At 50.6% G+C, this 23,809-nt stretch overlaps 1 protein-coding gene across 1 annotated transcript in view; it reads right to left on the bottom strand.

The window, feature by feature from the left end:
* Nucleotides 1–20,567, bottom strand: part of PCP4L1 (Purkinje cell protein 4 like 1) — a 58,686-nt gene extending 38,119 nt beyond the window's left edge. Inside the window, exon 1 of the mRNA XM_015424741.1 lies at nucleotides 20,482–20,567. Within this exon, the coding sequence (XP_015280227.1) occupies nucleotides 20,482–20,490 (9 nt within the window). The 5' untranslated portion in view covers nucleotides 20,491–20,567. The remainder of the gene's footprint in view (nucleotides 1–20,481) is intronic.
* Nucleotides 20,568–23,809: the final 3,242 nt, after the last annotated feature.

The following is a 23,809-nucleotide window of genomic DNA, read 5'->3' as shown; positions in this document are numbered from 1 at the left end:
CATGAATTAGATGAAGCGCTGGAGGCGCTGCCCCCCTCCCCTCACGAGCTCACATTCGGCCTTTAGTGGGGAGGCTGTCTGTCCACACAGCCGCTGTGGTGCCCTTTCTCTCCCTCTCAGAGCATTTATGCGATCAATGCTAATCCAGGAGAGGAAACAGAAGACGGCCACCGGCGATTCACCTCGGAGTTCTACCTTTTGGCAATCCCTGCCTTCTTCCAAGAAGCTCAGGGAAACGGAAGATGAAGAAGAAGAGATTGGGTTTCTATCCCACCCTTCACTGCCCGAAGGAGTCTCAGAGCGGCTTACAAACTCCTTTCCCTTCCCCTCCCCACAACAAACACCCTGTGAGGCAGGCGGGGCTGAGAGAGCTCTGAGAGAAACTGCTCTTTTCAAGAACAGCTCTGACAGAACTATGGCTTGCCCAAGCTCATCCAGCAGCTGCAGGTGGAGGAATGGGGGAACCAAACCTGGCTCTCCCAGATTAGAGTCCGCGCTCCTAACCACTACACCAAACTGGCTCTGTTTTTTATTCTCAAAACAACCCTGCGAGGTAGTTCAGTCAGGGGAGAAGATTGACCGGCCCAAGGTCATGCTTGGGTTCTCGAACTCGGGTTTCCCGGGTCGTGATCTGATGCCCTAAGTACTAGACCACTCTGGCCATCGGTTCTGACCAAAATGTGTCTGGCGTCGACCTTCCAAAGGGAAAGGCAGGCTGGTTCCTTGGAAATCGGTCCCAGGGAATTTGGTAAGACCTCGCTCCCAAGAAAATGTGTGTAGCATTGCAGTCTTGGAGGCTTGGCAGCCCGAAATTTGGCTGCCTGTTCCAAATCAATATGGAAACTTCAGCCTCCCTCGATTCTGCATCTCCTCCAGGCCCTCTGCTCCTCCCCCCCCCCGCCGTTTTCCTTCCCTTTCTTGCTTTCAATCATCACCACCTCTCAGTCTGCTGCCTCCTCTACGTCTTCTGGGCACTCCATAATTCTTCTTCTCCACCCTCTTTAGGCCTCTCTGCCCACCACTGTTCCTTCTCTTGCATCACAGCAGTTCAGCCAATAGCAGCTAGAAAGCCGTTGGCCTGATCCGCTCAGCCACAGCGTGAATAACCCGGGGCTTCTAAAGACTTTGGGGACCCTCCACTTCCAAATGAACCTTTCTTCCCACCCCTTAGCTGCAGGCAGGGTGTTTTGTTTTGGGGGTTTTTTGGGAAAAGAGGTGCCGGAACTCTCCAGAGGGAAAGGAAGTTTTCAATCTGTATTCTGAAAACTCATCAATTTTTAAACCGTTTTAATAGAATTTTGTCAAAGAGGTTTCGGCACTCTGTTCCGGTGTATTCCCCCAGAAAGAAAAGCCCTGGCTGCTGGGCAAAACGGTATTTTTCACATTTCACCCCACAAAACTTTTGCTCCAACAGATCGGTTTGCCTTTAAGGTGCCACACCGTTCCTTCTTGCCCGACTTTGCGTGTCCTCCTGCAAATGCCATCGTTTTCAGAGTCTCACTCGGTAATTGGAGGAGCAAACACCAGCCTCAAAGCGAGATCGGTGCCCCAAACAGCTTTAATCAGACGGCTCCGGACATTTTGAGCTGTATCGTTCTCGCTCTGGCCAAATTCAGAGCTGCCTCTGTTTTCCCCCCGGATCTCTTGGCCCACACCCCAGATTCAGGTTGGAGCCAGACAATAATACTGAAAAGCTGGAAATGTTATGATGAGTTTCATTACCATTGTTTTTCTGCGCTATCATCTTGCTAGTAAAATATATATATATATCCCAGTTTCATGCTGCTGTAAAAAAACCTGGACCAGAAGGCAACAAGCACCGCACGACTAACCTTCGGAAACAATAGGGAGGGGCTGTGGCTCAGTGGTACAGCCTCTGCTTGGTGTGTGGAAGCCCCCAGGTTCAATCCCCAGCATCTCCAATTTTTAAGAAAATCTGGCAGTAGGTGATGGGAAAGACCTCTGTCTGAGACCCTGGAGAGTTAGCAAACACAGAGGGGTAGCAGTATGGCAATCGTATTACATACAGAAATACTGCAACAGTGCAACCAATATAAATGCAAATAATTGTATGAACACTGCAGAATAATCACTCCATGATGTTTAATCTTATTCTTTTTCCAATCTAGACGTCATGAGAAGAACTTATTTGACGTCATGCAGATGAGGACGAACTTCCCCAGAGTAACCGTTTCGTTTCGATATTTCTTTTTCATACAAATATCAGTTCTGCTTCCACTTATTCATTCACCTTCCAAAAGGATATCTCTAATTCCCAGCAACTTTGGAATAGCTTATAACCGGCACATAGCCTATGTATCAAAGGCTGATCAGCCCGATTTGATACATAGGCTATGTGCCGGTTATAAGCTATAAGTGGAATAAGTGGAATGACGTCTCATGACGTCTAGATTGGAAAAAGAATAAGATTAAACATCATGGAGTGATTATTCTGCAGTGTTCATACAATTATTTGTATTTATATTGGTTGCACTGTTGCAATATTTCTGTATGTAATATGAGACCCTGGAGAGCCACTGCCAGTCCGAGTAGACAGTACTGATCTTGATGGACTGAGGGTCTGATTCAGTAGAAGGCAGCTTCAAAGGGGAGGAGCTGTGGCTCAGTGGCAGAAGCCTGTGCTTGGCATGCAGAAGGTCGCGGGTTCAATCCCTGGTATCTCCCATCGAAAGAATTAGAAAGTACCAGGCTTGAAAGACCTCTGCCTGAGACCCTGGAGAGCCACGGCCAATTTGCGAAGACAATACTGGCCTTGATGGAGAGTGATTAACACCTGGAATTCACTGCCACAGGAGGTGGCGGCGGCCACAAGCATGGACGACTTCAAGAGGGAACTGGATAAACATATGGAGCAGAGGTCTATCAGTGGCTATGAGCCACAAGGTACAGATAGGAACTCTCGGTCTGGGGCAGGTGATGCTCTGTATTCTTGGTGCTTGGTGGGGGCAACAGTGGGAGGGCTTCTAGCGTCCTGGCCCCACTGGTGGACCTCCTGATGGCACCTGGTGTTTTTGGTCACTGTGTGACACAGTGTTGGACTGGATGGGCCACTGGCCTGATCCAACATTGGCTTCTCTTATGTTCTTACGTTCTTAATTCAGTATAAAGTCGGAGTCCAGTGGCACCTTTAAGACCAACAAAGTGTAATTCTGGGTATAAGCTTTTGCGTGCACACACACCGTAAACATGGCTACCTACCTGAATCTAATTCAGTATAAAGAAGCTTCATGTGTTCAGAAATGAGGGCCTATCACCAATCCGTGTGAAGGGGCCTTCCCAATGGAGCATTTCAGCTTCCTTGACTGCACACTTGTGGCTAGCCAGAGTCATGTAGGGGTTAGAGTGTCCATACTAGGTTCTAATCCCAGTTCAAATCCCCACTCTGTCACGGAGGCTCGCTGGGTGACCTTCGGCCAATCACATTCTCTTTCTCTCTCAGTCTCGCCTCTTCACACATGAAGACACATGAAGCTGCCTTATACTGAATCAGAACATTGGTCCACCAAGGTCATTCTTGCCTATTCAGACTGGCCGTGGCTCTCCGAGGTCTCAGGCAGTGTTCCCTCTAAGTTGAGTCAGTGTGAGCTAGCTCACAGATTTTCAGCCTCCGGCTCACACATTTTTTTTGTCTTAGCTCAGGAAGGAGGGCTCCAGAGGAAACTAATTTATGCAGCAGCCAAATCGCTCGCTCACAACTTCAATGCCAGTAGCTCGCAAAGTAGAATTTTTGCTCACAAGATCCCACAGCTTAGAGGGGGCATTGCCTACTGCCTGGTCCTTTTTAACTGGAGATGCCAAGAATTGAACCTGGAACCTTTTGTATGCCAAGCAGAGGCTTTTCCACTGAGCCACACAGCCTGTTCCTTTCATGGGGTGTGTGTATGTTTAGTGAGCAGGGCTTTGGGGGGGGGGGAGGTGCCGGAACACTCAAAAGGGGAATGAAGTTTTCAGTCTGTGTACTGTATACTGAAAACTCATGAACTTTTAAACATTTTAACAAGAATTTTGCCCCAGAAGGAAAGCCCTGGTTGTGAGACTCAAATGAACAAAGGGATAACAATGTTGTAAGCAGGGGTCATTTCCTGCAGGAGAACACAGGAGCGGAGCTCCGGCAGTAAAGAGCCCAAGGGGCGCGCACATGCAACAAGCCCCACCCCCTGCTCCCAGCAGCCCTCAGTCAGAGCAAGAAGCAGCCAGGTAAGTTGCAGAGCCCCCCTCCAGCCCCCCGGTCCAAAACAGTCCAGTGGCACCTTTAAGATCAAGTTTTATTCAGGTACAAGCTCTCTCTCCTCTGCGAGGACAGATCTGCACGTCCCCCCCCCCCAATAGCTAGCAATCCAAAACAGTCCAGTGGTGGGTGTTGCCTTCTGACACACTTCTGGTGATGTCAGGGGGTGTGGCATATGCAAATAAGTTATGCTAATGGGTTATGCTAATGAGCTCCTGCACCTCTTTTTCTACAAAATGACCCCTGGTTTTAAGCCCCTTTGGTCCTCCACTGGAGAGAAAGTGGTGTATAAATATCTAAGTAAATTAACAGCGGGACCCAGCTCTCCAAGTCCTTTGATGGTAACTATTCTAATCATTACCTCGATGCAGGATCATCCGCATGGGAGACCTCCTCGCAGCCATAGTTCAGGGATAGACCAAGGGCGGGGCTGTAGCTCCAAGGCAAAGTACCTGATCTGCATGTAGAAGGTCCCAGGTTCGAGGAACTCAGTTGCGGGGAAAGACGTTTCTCTGCCTGAGACCCTGGGAAACTGCTGCCAGTCTGGGCTAGATGGACCAATGGTCTCGCTTGATATCAGCTAGCTCCACATGGCTGTTGAATCCATCAGGCAACATGAACGCATGAAGCTCCCTTACACTGAATCAGAATCCATCAGACTCAGTATTGTCTACTCAGACCGGCAACGACTCTGCAGGGTGTCACACAGAGGTCTTTCACATCCCTGCCGGTTCGAAGAAGAGGAGGAGGAGGAGGAGACTGGATTTATACCCCGCCCTTCACTCCCTGAAGGAGTCTCAGAGCAGCTTACAATCTCCTTCCCCTCCCCAAAACAGACACCTTGTGAGGTAGTTGGGGCTGAGAGAGCTCTTTCCAGAACTGCTTTCCAGAGCCAGTTTGGTGTAGTCATTAAGTGCGCTGCTGGGGTGACCTTGGGTCAGTCACAAGTTCTCTCAGAGCTGTTCTGGAAAGAAGAAGAGGAAGAAGAGGAGGAGGAGGAGATTGGATTTATACCCCACCCTTCACTACCCAAGGGAGTCTCAGAGCGGCTTACAAACTCCTTTCCCTTCCCCTCCCCACAACAGACACCCTGTGAGGTAGGTGGGGCTGAGGGAGCTCTGACAGAAACTGCTCTTTTTTCAAGAACAGCTGTGCCAGAACTACGACTTGCCCAAGGTCATCCAGCAGCTGCAAGTGGAGGAGTGGGGAATCAAACCCGGTTCTCCCAGATTAGAGTCTGCTGCTCTTAACCGCTACACCATACTGCCACCAGAGACTAAGCCTGGGATCTTCTGCATGCCAAGCAGAGGCTCTTCCACTGAGCCACAGCCCTTCTGCTGCAGGGGATCTCTCCCAGAAAGATGAATGACCAGGCTTTGAATCTTGGGATTGACAGCTCAGACCTTTCCGGGTGAGAAGCCTGAGGCAGGCCTGCAGGACTGCCTTCTCCAATTTGAACCCGGCAGACAGCTGAAGCCTTCTTCAGAGGCGCCACTCCAGGTGTCCTGGCCTTCAGTGGGTGGCCACGGGGGACTGGGCCTTAAGAACATAAGAACATAAGAGACGCCAATGTTGGATCAGGCCAAAGGCCCATCCAGTCCAACACTCTGTGTCACACAGTGGCCAGAAATACCAGTGCCATCAGGAGGTCCAGCAGTGGGGCCAGGACATTAGAAGCCCCCTCCCACTGTTGACCCCCCCCAAGCACCAAGAAGACAGAGCATCCCTTGCCCCAGAGCCCCTATCTATACCTTGTGGCTAATAGCCACTGATGGACCTCTGCTCCATATGCTTATCTAATTCCCTTTTGAAGCCGTCCATGCTTGTAGCACCCACCACTTCCTGTGGCAGTGAATTCCATGTGTTAATCACTCTTTGGGTGAAGAAGTACTTCCTTTTATCCGTTCTAACCCGACCGCTCTGCAGTTTCATGGAGTGCCCACGAGTTCTTGTATTGTGAGAAAGGGAGAAAAGTACCTCTTTCTTTACCTGTTCTTTCCCATGCATAATCTTATAAACCTCGATCATGTCACCCCTTAGTCGTCTTTTCTCCAAGCTAAAGAGCCCTAAGCACTTTAACCTTTCCTCATAGGGAAAGTGTTCCAACCCTTTGATCATTCGAGTTGCCCTTTTCTGCACTTTTTCCAAAGCTATAATATCCTTTATAAGGTGTGGTGCCCAGAACTGCACACAGTATTCCAAATGAGGTCTCACCATTGATTTATATAGGGGCATTATTATATTGGCTGATCTGTTTTCAATACCCTTCCTAATAATCCCCAGCATAGCATTGGCCTTCTTTATTGCAGTCACACACTGTCTCGACATTTTCAGTGAGTTATCCACTACAACTCCAAGATCTCTCTCTTGCTCAGTCTCTGCCAGTTCAGACCCCATCAATGTGTATTTATATTTAGGATTTTTGGCTCCAATGTGCATCACCTTGCACTTGGCCACATTGAACCCCATTTGCCATGTTGACGCCCACTCGCCCATCCTTGACAGATCCCCTTGGAGTGCCTCACAATCCTCACTGGTTTTCACCACCCTGAACAACTTTGTATCATCCGCAAATTTAGCCACTTCACTGCTTACTCCCATCTCCAAATCATTAATGAACAAGTTAAAAAGCAGTGGACCAAGTACTGATCCCTGCGGTACCCCACTGCTTACCACCCTCCACTGAGAAAATTGCCCACCTACACTCACTCTCTGTTTTCTATGAACTAGCCAGTTTTTGATCCATAAAAGGACTTGTCCTTCTATCCCATGATTTTTGAGCTTACTTAGGAGCCTTTGATGAGGAACTTTATCAAAAGCTTTCTGGAAGTCAAGGTAAATAATATCTATTGGATCCCCCTTGTCCACATGTTTGTTCACCCCCTCAAAGAACACTAACAGGTTAGTGAGACAAGATCTTCCCTTACAGAAACCGTGCTGAGTCTGCCTCAATAGGTTTTGTTCATCTATGTGCCTACTAATTCTTTCCTTAATAATGGTTTCCACCAATTTACCCGGTATCGACGTCAGACTGACTGGCCTGTAATTTCCCGGATCTCCTCTGGAACCCTTTTTAAAGATGGGAGTGACATTAGCTACCTTCCAATCCTCAGGAATGGAGGCAGATTTTAAGGAAAGATTACATATCTTTGTCAGGAGATCTACAAGTTCACATTTGAGTTCTTTCAGAACTCTCGGATGTATGCCATCTGGGCCTGGTGATTTTTCAGTTTTTAAGTTGTCTATCAGTTTTAGGACCTCCTCTCTCGTCACCTCAATCTGACTCAGGTCTCTCAACACCCCTCCTGAAATCAGTGGTTCTGGAGTGGGCAAGCACTTCTCATCTTCCACAGTGAAGACGGAGGCAAAAAATGCGTTTAGCTTCTCAGCCATTTCCCTATCATCCTTCAATACTCCTTTTACCCCTTGGTCGTCCAAGGGCCCCACTGCCTCCCTGGCTTATGAAACTCACTCCCTCCCTCCCCAAGCCCGGCATCATCCTTGTTCACTTTAAGATGCCAAGTGAAGCCAGTTCCGCTTGGGACTTTCAGTGGCGATTTAACCTGAGGTCCACAGCTGGTTTTCCCCCCTTCTTGCTTTCTTATGCCTTTTTAGATTGTTTCCTGGAGATTTCGTCCTAACGGCATTGTTTTAGATCCTATTTCTCATAAACCACCCAAAGGACCAACTTGGTAGAAAGGTGGAATGCGGATCCTTTAAACAAACAAAGCCTGCCGGTTGCCGAAGGCTGTTCGCCCTCTTTGCCATCTCCACTGAAGAAGATAAAAAGAAAGAAAGCTCAATCCGAACAGCCCGTGTGATATACGACATTGAGCTGGATTGCTGACCCTTTAAATTCTCTGCAACTTTGCTTGAGGGGCAGAGCCTTAGCTAGATGTCATCTGTCCCTGATTCGGGGATATAAAAAGCTGAGTTGAACTTTGGGCTTTGTTGGAATAACAACTGCCTTCCCTGGGAGCTCTCCGTGGTGCTGAAGAGGGTAACCCAGAAGCCTGTTCCCTGCATAATCCTTCACATTACTGGATGGCTCCTGTTCAAGGTCAGTGCTCTCCAGGCCTTGATTGAACTCTTGCATGCCCTCAGCCTGTTTGGAATGGAACCATATTCAGATTTTGCAAAAGCCGCTGTGGTGTAGTTGTTAAGAGTGTCACACTAGGCTGTGGGAGACCCAGATTTGAATACCTGTTCTGCCATGGAAGCTTACCGGGTGACCTTGGGTCAGTCACACGGTATCTAACCTACCTCACAGGGGTCTTGTGAGGATAAAATGGTGGCAAGGAGAACAATGTAAGCTGCTTTGGGGGTTCCCATTGGGGAGAAAGGCAGGGAATAAATGAATACTTAAAAGGGCAACATAAATAAGTACATGACTATTTTCCCAGCCTGCCTAAAGGAGTACAGATGATAGAGGCGTATCGCTGGCAGAGCATCTGCTTGGCACGCAGAAGGTCCCAGGTTCGATCCCCAGCATCTCCAGTTGAAATGATCAGGTAGGAGGTGATGTGAAAGGCCTCCGCCTGAGACCCTGGAGAGCTGCTGCCAGTCTGGGTAGACAATACTGATGTTGTTGGTCTGATGGTCTGATTCAGTATAAGGCAGCTTCATGTGTTCATGTGCGATTATGAATTTCTGATGCACATATAAACAAAATAGGCACTAAATTCAGTCATAGGACTGCAGAATTTGGACTCTGTCGGACTATCGATTCTAACCTGTTAGCAAAAAGGGGACTCCTTCACCGCCTCATTCCCTGATCAAAGTATGAAAACCAGACCATACTGGGCCACAGGTAGAGAGCACAAAGAAACAAGGTGCGCTAAAGCAAAGCTTGGCATGCAGAAGGCCTCAGGTTCAGTCCCCGGCATCTCCAGTTGAAAGGCTCAGGTAGCAGATGACGTGAAAGGCAGACCTACACCTGAGACCCTGGAGAGCTACCACTGGTGTGAGTTGCCAATACTGACTCTGATTGACTGATGGTCTGATTCCGTATCAAGAAGCTTCGTGTGTTCTACTGAGAGCCAGTTTGGTGTAGTGGTTAAGTGCGCGGACTCTGATCTGGGAGAACTGGGTTCGATTCCCCACTCCTCCACTTGCACCTGCTGATGTGACCTTGGGTCAGTCACAAGCTCTGTCAGAGCTGTCCTTGAAAAAGATCCGTTTGTGCCAGAGTTCTCTCAGCCCCACCCACCTCACAGGGTGTCTGTTGTGGGGAGGGGAAGGGAAAGGAGTTTGTAAGCCACTCTGAGACTCCTTTGGGTAGTGAAGGGCGGGGTATAAATCCAATCTCTTCTCTTCTTCTTCTTCTCTTCTTCTATATGCACCAGTTGCCAGTTCGTCACCGGGCTTAATTCAAGGTGCTGATTCGTATGTGCTCAAGGGCTGCCAAATCGCAACTGCCTTATGGTGACCCCAGCAAGGAGCTTTCAGGGCAAGGGCGAAGCCGAAGTGGTTTGTCATCGCCCTCCTCTGCAGAGCCTTCCGGGGCAGGTCCCCATCCAAGTCCCAGCCCTGCTTAGCTTCCAAGTGCAGACGGGACCAGGCTTTAGCATGCCACTTTCCCTCCCCAAGATGCTTCAAAGCCCAAAAGAGAACCTGTGTGGCATCGTAGCTGGACTACGATCTGGGAGACTGAAGTCTGACTCCCCACTCTGCCGTGGAAGCTTGCTGGGTGACCTTGGGCCAGTCACTCTCCTCCAAGCCTATCTCATGGGGTTGTTAGGAGGACAGCACAGCGACCAGGGTCGCCAGGTCCCTCCTGGCAGCTGGCGGGGGACGGGGGGACTTACCAGGGGCAGGAGGGGGGCCCAGACGACGTGGCAGTGACGTGCCCACATCACTCCCAGCATGACCGAGAAGTGACGTCATCACACAGTGACATCAGGTAAGGCTCTGGTATCTGGGCCAAAACTCCCTGATGGAGTTCTTGCCCAAATACCAGAGTGTTGCCCCGACATCACCAGTGCTCCCTCTAAGCTGTGGAGTCTTGGGAGGAAAAATTCTACACTGCGAGCGACTGGCATTAAAGTGGTGAGCGAGCGATTTGGCCGCTGCGTGTTTTAGTTTGCTCTGGAGCCCTCCTTCCTGAGCTAAGACAAAAATGTGTGAGACAGAGGCTAAAAAACTGAGCTAGCTCACACTGACTCAGCATAGAGGGAACACTGGGGATGACGTCCCTTCCGGGTTACATCGGAAGTGATGTGGGCAGGGGTCATGTTGTAGAAAAAGAGGCGCAGGAGCTCATTAGCATAACTCATTAGCATAACTCATTAGCATATGCCACACCCCCTGACGTCATCGGAAGTGTGTCAGAAGGCAACACCCACCGCTCAGGCTCCACTGGGCTGTTTCGGATTGCTAGCTATTGGGGGGGGGGGAACGTGCAGATCTGTCCTCGCAGAGGAGGGAGAGCTTGTACCTGAATAAAACTTTGTCTTAAAGGTGTCACTGGACGGTTTTGGACTGGGGGCGGGGGGGGCTCTGCAATTTACCTGGCTGCTTCTTGCTCTGACTGAGGGCTTCTGGGAGCAGGGGGTGGGGCTTGTTGCTTGTGCATGCCCCCTGGGCTCTTTACTGCCGGAGCTCCGCTCCTGTGTGCTCCTGCAGGAAATGACCCCTGGATGTGGACACATTTCTGCATGCCCGCTGGGCCTTCCTCTTTTCCGGGGTAAGTTCCCCCCGCTAGCCAGCTCATCGGTGTCAGGGTGGTGGGGGCTGGTGGCAGGGGACCCCCGCCTCCCCCAGAGAGTCTGGCCACCCCAACAGCAACATGATATATGCCATTCTAAGCCCCTTGGAAGAAGGTGGGGGGGCATAAAAACCTGCTGACAGGAACAAAGTCGGTTCATTTGAAACGTGGTGTTGGAGGAGAGCTTTATAGATACCGTGGATTGCCGAAAGGACAAATCAGTGGGGTCTAGATCAAATCAAGCCTGGACTCTCCCTAGAAGCTGAAATGACGAAACTGAGGCTATTGTCCTTTGGCCGCATTACAAGAAAACAAGAGTCACTGGAGAACACAATCATGCTAAGAAAAGCTGAAGGCAGCAGGACGACCCAACATGAGATGGATTGACTCAATCAAGGAAGCCGTGGCCCTCCATTTGCAAGACCTAAGCCAAGGCTGTTAATGACAGGATGTTTTGGAGAACATTAGTTCATTGGATCGCTGGAAGTCACAAGTGGCTTGGCAGCACTTAACACAGAAAGAGACTGAAATGGCCTGTGTCCGGGGTATGTTAGGGATTACCTCTTCCATAATAGATCTACACGGCCACAAAGGTCCTCTTTGGAGGTCCTTCACTGCATGCCCCCACCGTTGGACGTAGGGTGGGTGACCGCCAGAGCTGACACGTTCTCGATAGAAGCACCACGATTGTAGATGACATTCCTGAGGAAGGTTCACATGAGTTCGTTTAACCGCTAACTTTCTGATGAGTTTGTAGAAAACAACCCCTTTAAAGAGAGCCGTTGCAGTATTGAGGATCGGTTGCTGTGTTTGGAAATAGTTATCCGTTCTTGGCTCACGGTTTTATGGGCTAGAATCATTTTCCTTTGCTGATATGGAGATCGATTTTTATGGCCTCCTTTTTCTGCCGGCGATCGCTGTGTCTTCCCCTCCCGTCATTGGATGAATCGTTATAAGCTCTTACTAGCTTTTGTAATTATTACAAAAAAAGATTCCTTTATTCATGTATTATATTGTTACCTCGCTCTTCAATGGGGGGGGGGGGAAATGAATGCCCAAAGCTCTTCGAAAGAAAAATGGAATAGAAATGACCATTGAGGGGCCACACAAAATGTTCTGGGGAGGGGGGGACGATGCTCTGCTGAACTGGACTCAGGAATGGTGGAAGTATGTTCCGATGTCTCCCTCCCCACTAGCTACGGTTGCCAACCTGCAGGTGGGCCCTGGGGATCCCCCAGAATTCCATCTGATCTCCAGACTTCAGAGATCAGTTCTCCTGGAGAAAATGGCAGCTTTGGAGGGTGGGCTTCATGGCATTTTGCCTCCAACCGAGGTCCTTCCCTACCCTGGCTCCCCTCCCCAGGCTCCACCCCTAAATGTCCATGAATTTCCCAACCCAGTACTGCCAACCCTTCCTCCACCCCACATTGATAATGGCTGGACAATTTTACTGATTAGTTTGTTGTCAGTTTGCCCTAGACGGGATGGGAAGACCGGGGGTGGGGGGCATACGCGTTTTCAATATCCAATTCCCGCTCTCTCCCTGCCCCTCCTCTGGCATTCTAGGTGCCACAAAACAGAGGTGATCCGGGAGGAGGCTTCCCTGTGTAATTTCGACCCTGTGCTACAGTATGAACCTGCCCCTTCCCTTATGCTCAGAGTGATAGAAACAGCCAGGGAAATGTTTGGTATATAATGCAATAGATACTATATTGAAATCTTATACAAAGTGTAAATTAATTTTTAAAGTGCTCCAACAAGACTGAGTGTGAATTTGACCTTCCGGGGACAGCGTTTGACTTTCAGGACAGTAACTTTAATGGTGAATTGGCATTTGTGGTTATCGATAGATTTATCATCAATAAGCACTAAACATTACTGTTTATTATGTTAGTTTCCCATGTTCCCTATGACAGCTAAAGGAGGAAGCCCCCAGAGTCCAATGTTCCCTCGAAGCTGTGGAGTCTTGTGAGCAAACATTCTACTTTGTGAGCTACCGGCATGAAAGTTGTGAGCGAGCGATTGGGCTGCTGCATACATTAGTTTGCTCTGGAGCCCTCCTTCCTGAGCCAAGGCAAAAATGTGTGAGCCAGAGGCTAAAAAACAGTGAGCTAGCTCACACTAACTCAGCTTAGCGGGAACCCTGCGGGCCCAGACTATAATCTAGCTCCAGTCCCAGCTGCCTCCCTGTCATCTTTCAAATGCCCTCTTGAGAAATGCTTACTTAGCACCCGTGTTGCTAAAATGTAGGTGCCCGGAGACAGTGATGTGATTTTCCTGAGTGTTTGCTTAGCTATGCAAGAGGGCCAGTCAGTGACTGCTACTGTCAGATCTGTCTGTGCGGCTTGCTTAATCTTTTAAAAATTAGCTTTACGCCGTTGCTGTGGGGTTGGTGGCGGAAAGGGCCGTCAAGTCGCAGCCGGATTTCGGCAACCCCGTAGGGCTCTCAAGGCGAGAGGCTTTCAGAGGTAGTTTCCCCCTTGCCTGCCTCTGCATAGCAACCCTGGACTTCCTTGGGGGTCTCCCCTCCAAATACTACTTCCTTTTTAAAATGGCTGACCTCTTCTGTTGTAAGTTACCTCAGGCACAAATTGTAGAAAGGGTTTTTTTGTTTGTTTTTTAAAAAGCTTCAAATAAATTATTCGTCTCCCTTGTATCTTAGGCAGGGGTCATTTCGTAGAAAAAGAGGTGCAGGAGCTCATTAACATAACTTATTTGCATATGCCACACCCCCTGACATCACTGGAAGTGTGTCAGAAGGCAACACCCACCGCTCAGACTCCACTGGACTGTTTTGGATTGCTAGTTATTGGGGGGGGGATGTGCAAATCTGCCCTCGCAGAGGAGGGAGAGCTTGTACCTGAATAAAACTTGGTCTTAAAGGTGCCACTGGACTGTTCTGGATTGCTAGCTGGGGGCTGGGGAATGGGCAGATCTGCCCTCACAGAGGAGGGAGCTTGTACCGGAAGGTGGGCTGGGGTAGGGGGGCTCTGCAACTTACCTGGCTGCTTCTTGCTCCTCGTGGCCCAACTGAGGGCTGCTGGGAGCAGGGGCAGGGTTTGTTGCATGTGCCCGCCCCCTGGGCTCCTTACTGCCGGAGCTCCGCTCCTGTGCGCTCCTGCAGGAAATGACCCCTGATCTTAGCCCATCTTGAAGGAAAGAATTCCCCCCTCATAACAACCAGGGTCTATAACTGGTAGGGCGGCCATCCTCCAGGTGGTGGCTGGAGACCTCCTGGGATTACAACCGATCTCCAGGCGACAGAGATCAGTTCTCCTGGAGAAAATGGCCGCTTCGGAGGGGGGACTTTATGGCATTATACACTAGAGACGCCAGCCTCCAGGTGGGGCCTGGGGATCCCCTGGAATTACAGCTCATCTCCAGACTACAGAGATCAGTTCCCCTGGAGGAAATGGAGGCTTTGGGGGGAGTGGGCTCTAGGGCACTGTGCCCCACTGAAGTCCTTGTCCTCCCCCAAGCTCCATCCTCAAATCTCCAGGAGTTTCCCAACCTTCATCTGACAACCTTACTCCTCCATCGAGGAGAACCATAGAGTTTTAGCCAAAATGCTAGAACGTTGCATGCGGCATGCCTGGTGTGATGACGTTGCTTCCGCCTAATGTCATCATGCCGACGACGTCAACGCAGGAGGGGACTGTTCAGGGGTGGGGCTTCCGAACTATTGGCCAGTGAGATCTGGGAGCAACCCTACCTCCATCCCCTGCCTTGCAACCCTATACCCTCCTGTCCCCAAACCCCGCCCTCCTCAGGCTCCACCCGCACAATCTCATGATGCTTCCCATCTGGCAGCGTCAGGCATTCCCATCAGGCATTGGGGTCTGCCAGTCCAGGACCTTCTCAGAAATCAGACAGTGGTCCTTCAGGACTCGTGAGTTTGGACTTATGGAATGAGAATGTGTTATGAATTTGCCCCAGGTCTACCGAAATGCCGCTTAGGCCTTGGTGGCAAGTTGGGCAACCTCTGAAGTGGGTTAGGCTGAGAGAGATGAATCGGCCTCAGTCCAGGACCTTCTCAGAAATCAGGCAGTGGTCCTTCAGGACTCGTGAGTTTGGACTTATGGAATGAGAATGTGTTATGCATTTGTCCCAGGTCTACCAAAATGCCGCTTAGGCCTTGGTGGCAAGTTGGGCAACCTCTGAAGTGGGTTAGGCTGAGAGAGATGAATCGGCCCGCCGATGCTTTGAGCCAAGAGAGGATGCAGAGTGTAGAAATGTCTGTACGTAAAGATCAGGATGGATTTTACTCCGCCTCTCACAGTCTCGCTACCGCACCAAATTGCTTTCACTCAAGACCTAGGCTTCCCAGCTCTGGGCTGAGGAATTCCTGGAGGTTTGGGGACGGTGCCTGGGGAGGTCAGAGTTCAGCTGGGTCGGTCTTCCAAAGCTGTTGTTTTCCGGAGGGAGGGGCGCTGATCAGTTGTAATTCTGGGAGATCTCCAGGCCCCATCTGGAAGCTGGCAACCCTAGCTCTGCTAGGGATGAAATCTCAGACTCTTCCTTTTCCTAAACATTGGCCTAGCTTTCCTCACTATCAGAGATTCGGGGGGGGGGGGGTGTCTTTAGAACAGTTCATTTATACCCCTGAGTAAATTATAAAGGTAAAGGTTTCCGTTGCTCAAAAGCTAGTCGAATCCAACTCTAGGGTTGCGGTGCTCATCTCCGTTTCCAAGCCGAAGAGCCAGCGCTGTCCGAAGACATGTCTGTGGTCACGTTGCCGGTATGACTAAACGCCGAGATGCACGGAACACTGTTACCTTCCCACCAAAGCGGTACCTATTTACTTGCTTTCGAACTGCTAGGTCAGCAGGAGCTGGGGCCAGAGACGGGCACTCACTCTGTCCTGCGGCACTAGGGTCCCGAACTGACACGCGACAGCCCTTCCAGTCTGCAGCTCAGTGTCTTAACCTCTAAGCCACTGCAGCACCGGGTAAATTATTTTGTTGTTGTTGTTCAGTCGCACAGTCGAGTCCGAGTAAATTCATTTCAAGTTTTATCTGCCACTTCCTCGGGACAGCAACGGAACCCAGTCTGTTCCAGGATCCCAGAGCTGGTCTACTTTACAACCGTATCTCGAGACTCATCTTTTTCTCTTCTCCCCCCCCCCCGCCCCCAAAATCTAGATTCAAACTGGCGTGTGTGGCTTTTGGGTGAAATGGCATGTGTTCAGAATTTATTAAAGGGGGGGGAATTAAAAGTAAACTCACTCTTCTGGGAGAAAATAATGAGGTGACGTGGAAAGGGGACAGAGAGTGAATGCAAGCGTTCAGGTTCCACAGAATTCTTTCGATGCAGCTTCATTTCCCACGCATGCGGACTCCGAATGCCTCTCTTTTTGTAGCCTTTCCTCCCCTTTCCGCTGAAAGAGAGAGATGTTCTCCACAAGGCTCCCTCCTCCAGTGAACTTCATAACTGAGTAGGGAACGGAATTGAGGTCTATCACAACCAGATCTGCCTCTCAGCTGGAGTCCAGTGGCACCTTTAAGACCAACAAAGTTTTATTCAAGGTGTAAGCTTCCGTGTGCCCACACACTTAGAATCATAGAATGTGAGAGTCGGAAAGGGACCTTGCAGGTCATCTAGTCCAACCCCCTGCACGCAGCAGGAGCATAGCCGAAAGATAGCCCTACAACATACCCGAAAGATGGTCGTCCAGCCTCTGCTTGGAAACGTCCAGTGAAGGAGCATCCACCACCTCCCGAGGCTGTCTGTTCCAGTACTCAACCACTCTTACAGTTAGGAAGTCTCTCCTGATATTTAACCGGGAATGTCTTCCTTGTAATTTCCACCCATTAGATCTAGTCTTGCAATCCGGAGCAGGAAAGAAGAGATCCGCTCCATCTTCTACATGACAGCCCTTCAGATACTTGAAGACTGCAATCATGTCCCCCCTAAGCCTTCTCTTTCCCAGGCTAAACATACCCAACTCTTTCAGCCTTTCCTCGTAAGACTTGGATTCCAACCCTCTCACCATCCTGGTTGCCCTCTTCTGGACACGCTCGAGCTTGTCGAACTTCTACTCCACAATACTGCCAGCTTTACAACAATGCTATAAATCTTGGTGAATGTTAATCTGTTCAAGTTAATATATATATATTTTTTCATTCTCTGTCAGGGCAATCCAATGCTGCAGACTTTAAGGCCATTGATTCAGTGGCCTTAGACTGGAATAAATCTGCATTTATTAAGCTGTGGGTTCTCTAATGGAAAGACCTTGCGAGGCAGCGGTGACAGGATTATAAACTGGCCTCAGCAGAGAGGTCAGATCAGATTTGGAGACAGGAAGTAATAAATCTTGCTGTGGATGGGTGTGGGGAAAGAACAGGGGAAGGACCGGTAGCTCAGTGGAAGAGCCTCTGCTTGGCATGCAGAAGGTCCCAGGTTCAATCCCCAGCGTCTCCAGTTAAAAGGACCAGGCAGGAGGTGATGTGAGAGACCTCCGCCTGAGACCCTGGAGAACTGCGGCCAGTCGGAGTCAACAGCACCAACCTTGATGGACTGATAGTCTGGTTCAGTACAAAGCAGCTTTGTGTGCGTTCAACTGAGTGGTGCATTAGGACCAAAAAGACCCGGGTTCAAATCCCCAGCCTGCCATGACACACCTGGGCAGCCGTGTCTAGGGTTCTTGTGAGGGTAATCCAAGTATTCAACCCTGGGTTCCTTGGAAGGAAGGGTGGGATGGAAGTATCATGTCAGATCATAAATAAATCCTTGCACGTGCACACATACACACTGTTCTAACCCTTTCCTTTTCCCTGACGTACAGATTGCAAGCCCCAGTTGCAAGCCCCACACCCGGCATGGTCCTCCTGATACTGTCCACAGAAGTCACCAGACTGCCTGCCCGCAAATCAGAGTCTCGTGGGGCACGTTAGCAACCTGAAAAGGGAAAAACCCACAACTGGCTCTTCCTCCTCTTTGCCCCACTGCCAACTTTCAAAAAAAGCTTTTCTCCTTGGTCGCCTGGAAGCAATTGCAGTTCACCACAGGCGAGCAGGGAAAGCGTCCATTTGCAAGCCTGGCCTGTGGTCCCTTGGGGTGTTCCCCTCTAAGCTGAGTCAGTGTGAGCTAGCTCACAGGTTTTTATCTTCCAGCTCACACATTTTTGTCCTAGCCCAGGAAGGGATGGCTCCAGAGCAAACTAATTGATGCAGTAGCCAATTCGCTCACTCACAGCTTTAATGCCAGCAGCTCACAAAGTAGAATTTTTGCTCACAAGACTCCACAGCTTAGAGGGAACGTTGGTCCCTTGCCGGCTGAGATAACAGTCCTTGAGTAGGAAGTGCCGCTGTAAGAGAGGTGAGCCCACCCAGGATGCAGAGAGGGGAAGGGCCCAAGGAGCTGGTAGCGCCCTGGCCTGCGAGTTATATTTTGAATCATCTGCGTCCGTCCGGAGCGAGGGGCTGGGTGCCAGTTCCCATCCCAGCATCCCAAGCGCCCCCAAGGGCTCTCCTTGGCCTCTCCGAGGCAATTAAGCATCATTAAGAGAATTGGCCTGGCCGGCCTCACGCCTAAATGGCTCCTGTCAACCCCACTTAGACGCTGCCCGCTTCAAGGGCTCTTTCCAGGCAGCTCCTCTCTCTCTGCAAAAAGGGATTTGCAATGTGGGTGGGTGGGTATCACAAGGCAGAGGCGTGCCCCCCGGGGGAGGAGAGGTCCAGGGCCGCCCAGGGGGCCACGCAACCACAGCCACACCGCCACAGATCTTGCAGAAGTGGATCGTTGTCAAGGCGGCTCGGCTCAATCCGATGAAGAAGAAGAGATTGGATTTATACCCCGCCCTTTACTACCCAAGGGAGTCTCAGAGGGCTTACAAACTCCTTTCCCTTCCCCTCCCCACAACAGACACCCTGCAAGGTAGGTGGGGCTGGGAGAGCTCTGACAGAAACTGCTCTTTTTCAAGAACAGCTGTGCCAGAACTATGGCTTGCCCAAGGCCATCCAGCAGGTGCAAGTGGAGGAGTGGGGAATCAAACCCGGTTCTCCCAGATTAGAGTCCGCCCACTTAACCACTACACCAAACTGGCTGAAAAGTCCATCTGAATCCCATCTCCTCCTCGGCAGCCAACCAGATGCCTCCGGGAAGCTCCAGAGAGAAGCATGGGGGTGACAGCCCACCTCTGTCATTTGCAGCGTCTGGTAACTAAAGGTATTCTGCTACTGTGTATGAAGGTTCCATTTACCTATCATGGCTAATGCGGACTGCGCTGCCCTCCCTGAAGGAGACTAAATCCTTTTTAGCTTTCACGGCCGTCAAAACTAGTAACCGACGTCACTGCATCTTGTGGCAGGGAATTCCATAGGCACTGCACGGAAGGACTTCCTCTCTAGGCAACTGCGAACTGACCGCTGCTCAGGTGTCTGGTATTATTCGACAGACAGAAAGAGAATTCTGCCTATCCACTCTCTCTGCACTGGTGATTATTCTTTTGGAGTCCCTTGATGGGGTCCCCTTCCTTCCTTCCACAGACAAGGGGGGACCCTCTCTTCCCGCCCTTCCAGAAACGGATCACACGTACTGCAGAGTTAATAGCACGTATGCTCCAGAGTTCACAGCGCGTGCCTTCGGATCGATGCGCCTAAACACCATAGCGGACAAGGGCTGGCTCCACTACTCAGATGGGATTTAATGGAGTGAGATAACAGTACAATCAGAAACATATCAGAATCTGGTCTCTCTTGCTCTCAAAACTGCCCCTCACTTCCGCATGACTTACACAGGTCCGGGCTTCCTCTGCACATCCCCGATGGGCACGCACTAGCAAAAGAAGGCAGGGTCAGTTTGCAGTGACATGCGGGAGACGTTTGCCCGAGTTCAGCTGTCCCTGCCTAGCTGGGAGAAGCTGCAAGCCCAGAAATTCCCTCTTGCAGAGACACCCGGTCGGCCCCTGTCTTCCCCACTGCTCATCCCTATTCTCAGAGATTTGCAAGAAGGCTCACACTCATACAAAGCCATAGGAAGTAAGCCTTGGTTTGGATCACCCTCACACACACACACACACACACACACACACACACACGCTCACAGCCAGGTCCTACCTCTGTAGGTTGGTCTTCAGACCCCCAGCTGGCCCTTGTGGAAATCTCTCTCCTTTCCTCTCTCTCAGACCCAAGAAGAAAGTTCTCTCTCCCCTACACACACGCACAGCTGGATCGGGGCACACGCACTCTCTCGGAGGATCCCGTCCCCCCACGGAGGAGCCCGTCTGCCTTCCTCCCCACGCACACATTACACAATTAAGTCTGCCCGTCTCACCTAGCTTAGGTAGACTCGCTCTTTTAGAGGAGCTCATCGGTGTGTCTTCTCTGCCCACCGCTGGGGCATCGTGGCCCTGCTGTGCCAGCTGGCCCCCGGCGGGGGGGGGGGGGGGTGGCCCCCGGGGGGGGGGGGGGGGATGCCAAGCGCAGAGAAGCTGCATTTGCAAGGGGGGCTCCCTTGGAGAAGGGGGGGAACCCCTTGATCACACACCAGACCCCCACCCCCCTCCCAAAGCCGGCATCCTTCTCACCTTACTCATGACGCCTGCCGGGCTGGTACCCTGGGGATGCTCCGGCAAAGATGCTGTGGTCCGCTTCCTCTCGCTCTCCGGCTCTCATTCACACACTGGCCCCCCTCTCTCTCCAGCTGCCTGGCATATATAGCATCTTGCCGGACTCAAAGATGCCGGCACTTTGAGTGGCAGGCGCGGGCGGCCAATGGGAGAGCGCCCTGGCTTTTGCTGCATTCGCAAACTAGGTTAATACAACGGGTTAGCGATAGTAAACAGACACTTAGGAGGGAATTTGCCACCTGGCTGGTTCCGAGCAAACACACAGCTAGGTTTCCCTTCCTCTCCACCTCCCCCCCCCCCCCCACAAACACCAAACCCCGAGGTTTCCTTTCTTTCTCATTCTCCAGCCAGATGGTTGTGCTGGGCTATTTGGAACCCGCCAGCAATGCAAACAGATTAACATGTACAAGCCAATGGTGTTGGCGGGAGGGGGGAATTGTGCAGAAATCATCAGCCCTCGTTGGAGGGGGGGGGGGAGCTGGAAAGACTGCAAGGACTGAGTAGGCAGATCTCTGGAAAGGCAGCGTGGAAATTTTCTAAGTAAATAAATAAAGTCTGCCTCCCCCTTCCAGATTCCCTTTGAGGGAATTATACTATAACAGGTTTGCCAGTTCGGTGTAGTGGTTAAGCGCACGGACTCTAATCTGGGAGAACCGGGTTTGATTCCCCACTCCTCCGCTCGCAGCTGCTGGTGTGACCTTGGGTCAGTCACAAGTTCTCTCAGAGCTGTTCTCTCAAGGGCAGTCCTCAAAAGAGCTCTCTCGGCCTCACCTACCTCACAGGGTGTCTGTTGTGGGGAGGGGAAGGGAAAGGAGTTTGTAAGCCACTCTGAGACACTGAGGGAAGGGTGGGGTAGACATCCAATCTCTTCTTCTTCTTTGTCCGAGATCAGTTAATCTGGAAGGAGGACCCCCCCACACACCTTCTCATGCCCTGGCCCAGCTGGTCCAAGCTAACCTGATCTTATCAAATCTCAAAGCTAAGCAGGGTTGGTCCTGGTTGGCATTTGGATGGGAGACCAGCCAGTGTTCCCTCTAAGCTGAGTTAGTGTGATCTAGCTCGCAGTTTTGTAGCCTCCGGCTCACACATTTTTGTCTCCGCTCAGGAAGGATGACGCCAGAGCCAACTAATTTATACAGTAGCCAAATCGCTTGCTCACAACTTTAATGCAGGTAGCTCGCAAAGTAGAATTTTTGCTCACAAGACTCCACAGCTTAGAGGGAGTGTCAGAGACCACCAGGGATCTCCAGGGCTGCTACACAAACTACTACACAGTAGTTTCATCCACTGTTGCCGAAAGAAAAGCCATTTAACCAATAGAAAGCTGTTACCAGATAGGATAGATCTCTAAATTGCAAGCTGCCAGCCACTTTAGATGACAGTCCTCGCAAAGTAGAATTTTTGCTCACAAGACTCCACAGCTTAGAGGGAGCATCAGAGACCACCTGGGATCTCCAGGGCTGCTACACAAAAGTCGGCTGTGACTTGATGGCACTCTACACACACGCGCGCAATGTATTGTGCACACAGCTACTGCAGTGGTTTAGAATGTCACCCTTCGGCGCATATCGACAAGGGTGCAAATGGACCCCTTCTTCGCCCTTTAAGCGTGCACAGACTGTGCATTCAAAAGGAATAATCAGTCTGTGCTTAGAAAACTTGTGTATGAACCTGTTTGGTGCAGAAGGGTTTCACGCACAGAAGCAAAATCCTGGTTCCTTGGGGGTCTCCCTCCCCTCCTTTTAGTTTCATCCACTGTTGCCGAAAGGAAAGCCATTTAACCAATAGAAAGGTGTTACCAGATAGGCTAGATCTCTAAATTGCAAGCTGCCAGCCACTTTAGATGACAGTCCTCAGCTGCTGCAAGTTAATCACTTCAGCCGCCTAAGCAACAATTGGGATAACAAGCTGGCAGGTGGTGGTGATGACTTCAATAGTCAAGAAAGCTAACACTTAGGCAGAAAAATTTTCTTAAAGAAGAACAGTTTATTGACACAGAGTTAGAGGGATTCTAGAGTTCACCTATTCCAACCCCCTTGCTCAAGGAGGGAACTAGTCAATCACAGCACACCACTCTGCTTAAAGGAGCTCATGCCTTTAAAAAAGTGTTTTAAAATGATTGGAAAAAATCATTTACGGAAGACATCCTTGTGGGGCTGTTCCTTTAAGAAAGGGGGCAGAGCCCCCCAAAGCCCCACTGTAGCTACGGGCCTGGTCACCTGACCTGGATAGCCCAGACTAGCCTGATCTCATCCAATCTCAGAAGCTAAGCAGGATCAGCCCTGGTTAGTACTTGGATGCAATGCCCCCTCTAAGCTGTGGAGTCTCGTGAGCAAAAACTCTACTTTCTGAGCTACTGTCATTAAAATTGTGAGTGAGCGATTTGGCTGCTGCAGAAATGAGTTTGCTCTGGAGCTGTCCTTCCTGAGCTAAGGCAAACATGTGTGAGCTGGAGGCTAAAAACCTGTGAGCTGGCTCACACTAACTCAGAGGGAACACTGCTCGGAGGGGAGACCACCAAGGGAGTCCAGGGTCGCTGCTTAGAGGCAGGCCATGGCAGACCACCTCTGAACGTCGCTTGCCCTGAAAACCCCACCAGGGGTCACCATAAGCCCGCTGTGACCTGAGGGCCCTTTCCCGCACCATCTGGTTTATACCAAGTCAGAGTGTGATGGTGGCTTCCTGGTATCTTGGATGGAGGTGTTATGTACGTGGACCGCCACCAGGGGTCCGCAGCACATGCAGGAGCTTGGCTCCTGGAACAAAGGAAACTTTGGATCCTGGTTTCCCCCAGCCCTAACCAATAGCCACTTTGGCGGGACATTCAAACCCTCCAATGGGAATAGGGGGTGCTGGGTGGATATGTATATAGTTGGCCCTGTGGCCGTTAGTTAGTCTTAGTTGGAGTGAAGTACAATAAACCTGTGCAAAAAAGCATGTCGTCGTCTGAGTCCTCCATGCGGCGAACCCAGTACTTTACAGGAGGAAAGTCTTCTCCGGCATCTGGTACCTAGGCCCTATTGGGAGGATTTCAGAACAGGATTTGAGAGTTCCAGGTTCTAATCCCCACTCTGCCATGGATGTTCACAAGGTGACTTGGACTTTCAGCGTAGCCTACCTCACAAGGTTGTTGATGTGAGGCTAAAAGGGGGGGGCGGAGAGAATGATACTGTAAACCTCTTGGAGAGCCAGTTTAGGGTAGTGGTTAGGTGTTGGGATTCTTAATTCAAGGTCAATGGTTGTACTGCAAACACAAGAGCCACACTTAGTAAAAGAAAAATATCTT

The sequence above is a fragment of the Gekko japonicus genome, unplaced genomic scaffold, assembly GCF_001447785.1.
Source record: "Gekko japonicus isolate JY-2015 unplaced genomic scaffold, Gekko_japonicus_V1.1 scaffold755, whole genome shotgun sequence".
NCBI classification, from domain to species: Eukaryota; Metazoa; Chordata; class Lepidosauria; order Squamata; family Gekkonidae; genus Gekko; species Gekko japonicus.
This window is presented reverse-complemented; position numbering and strand designations above follow the sequence as displayed.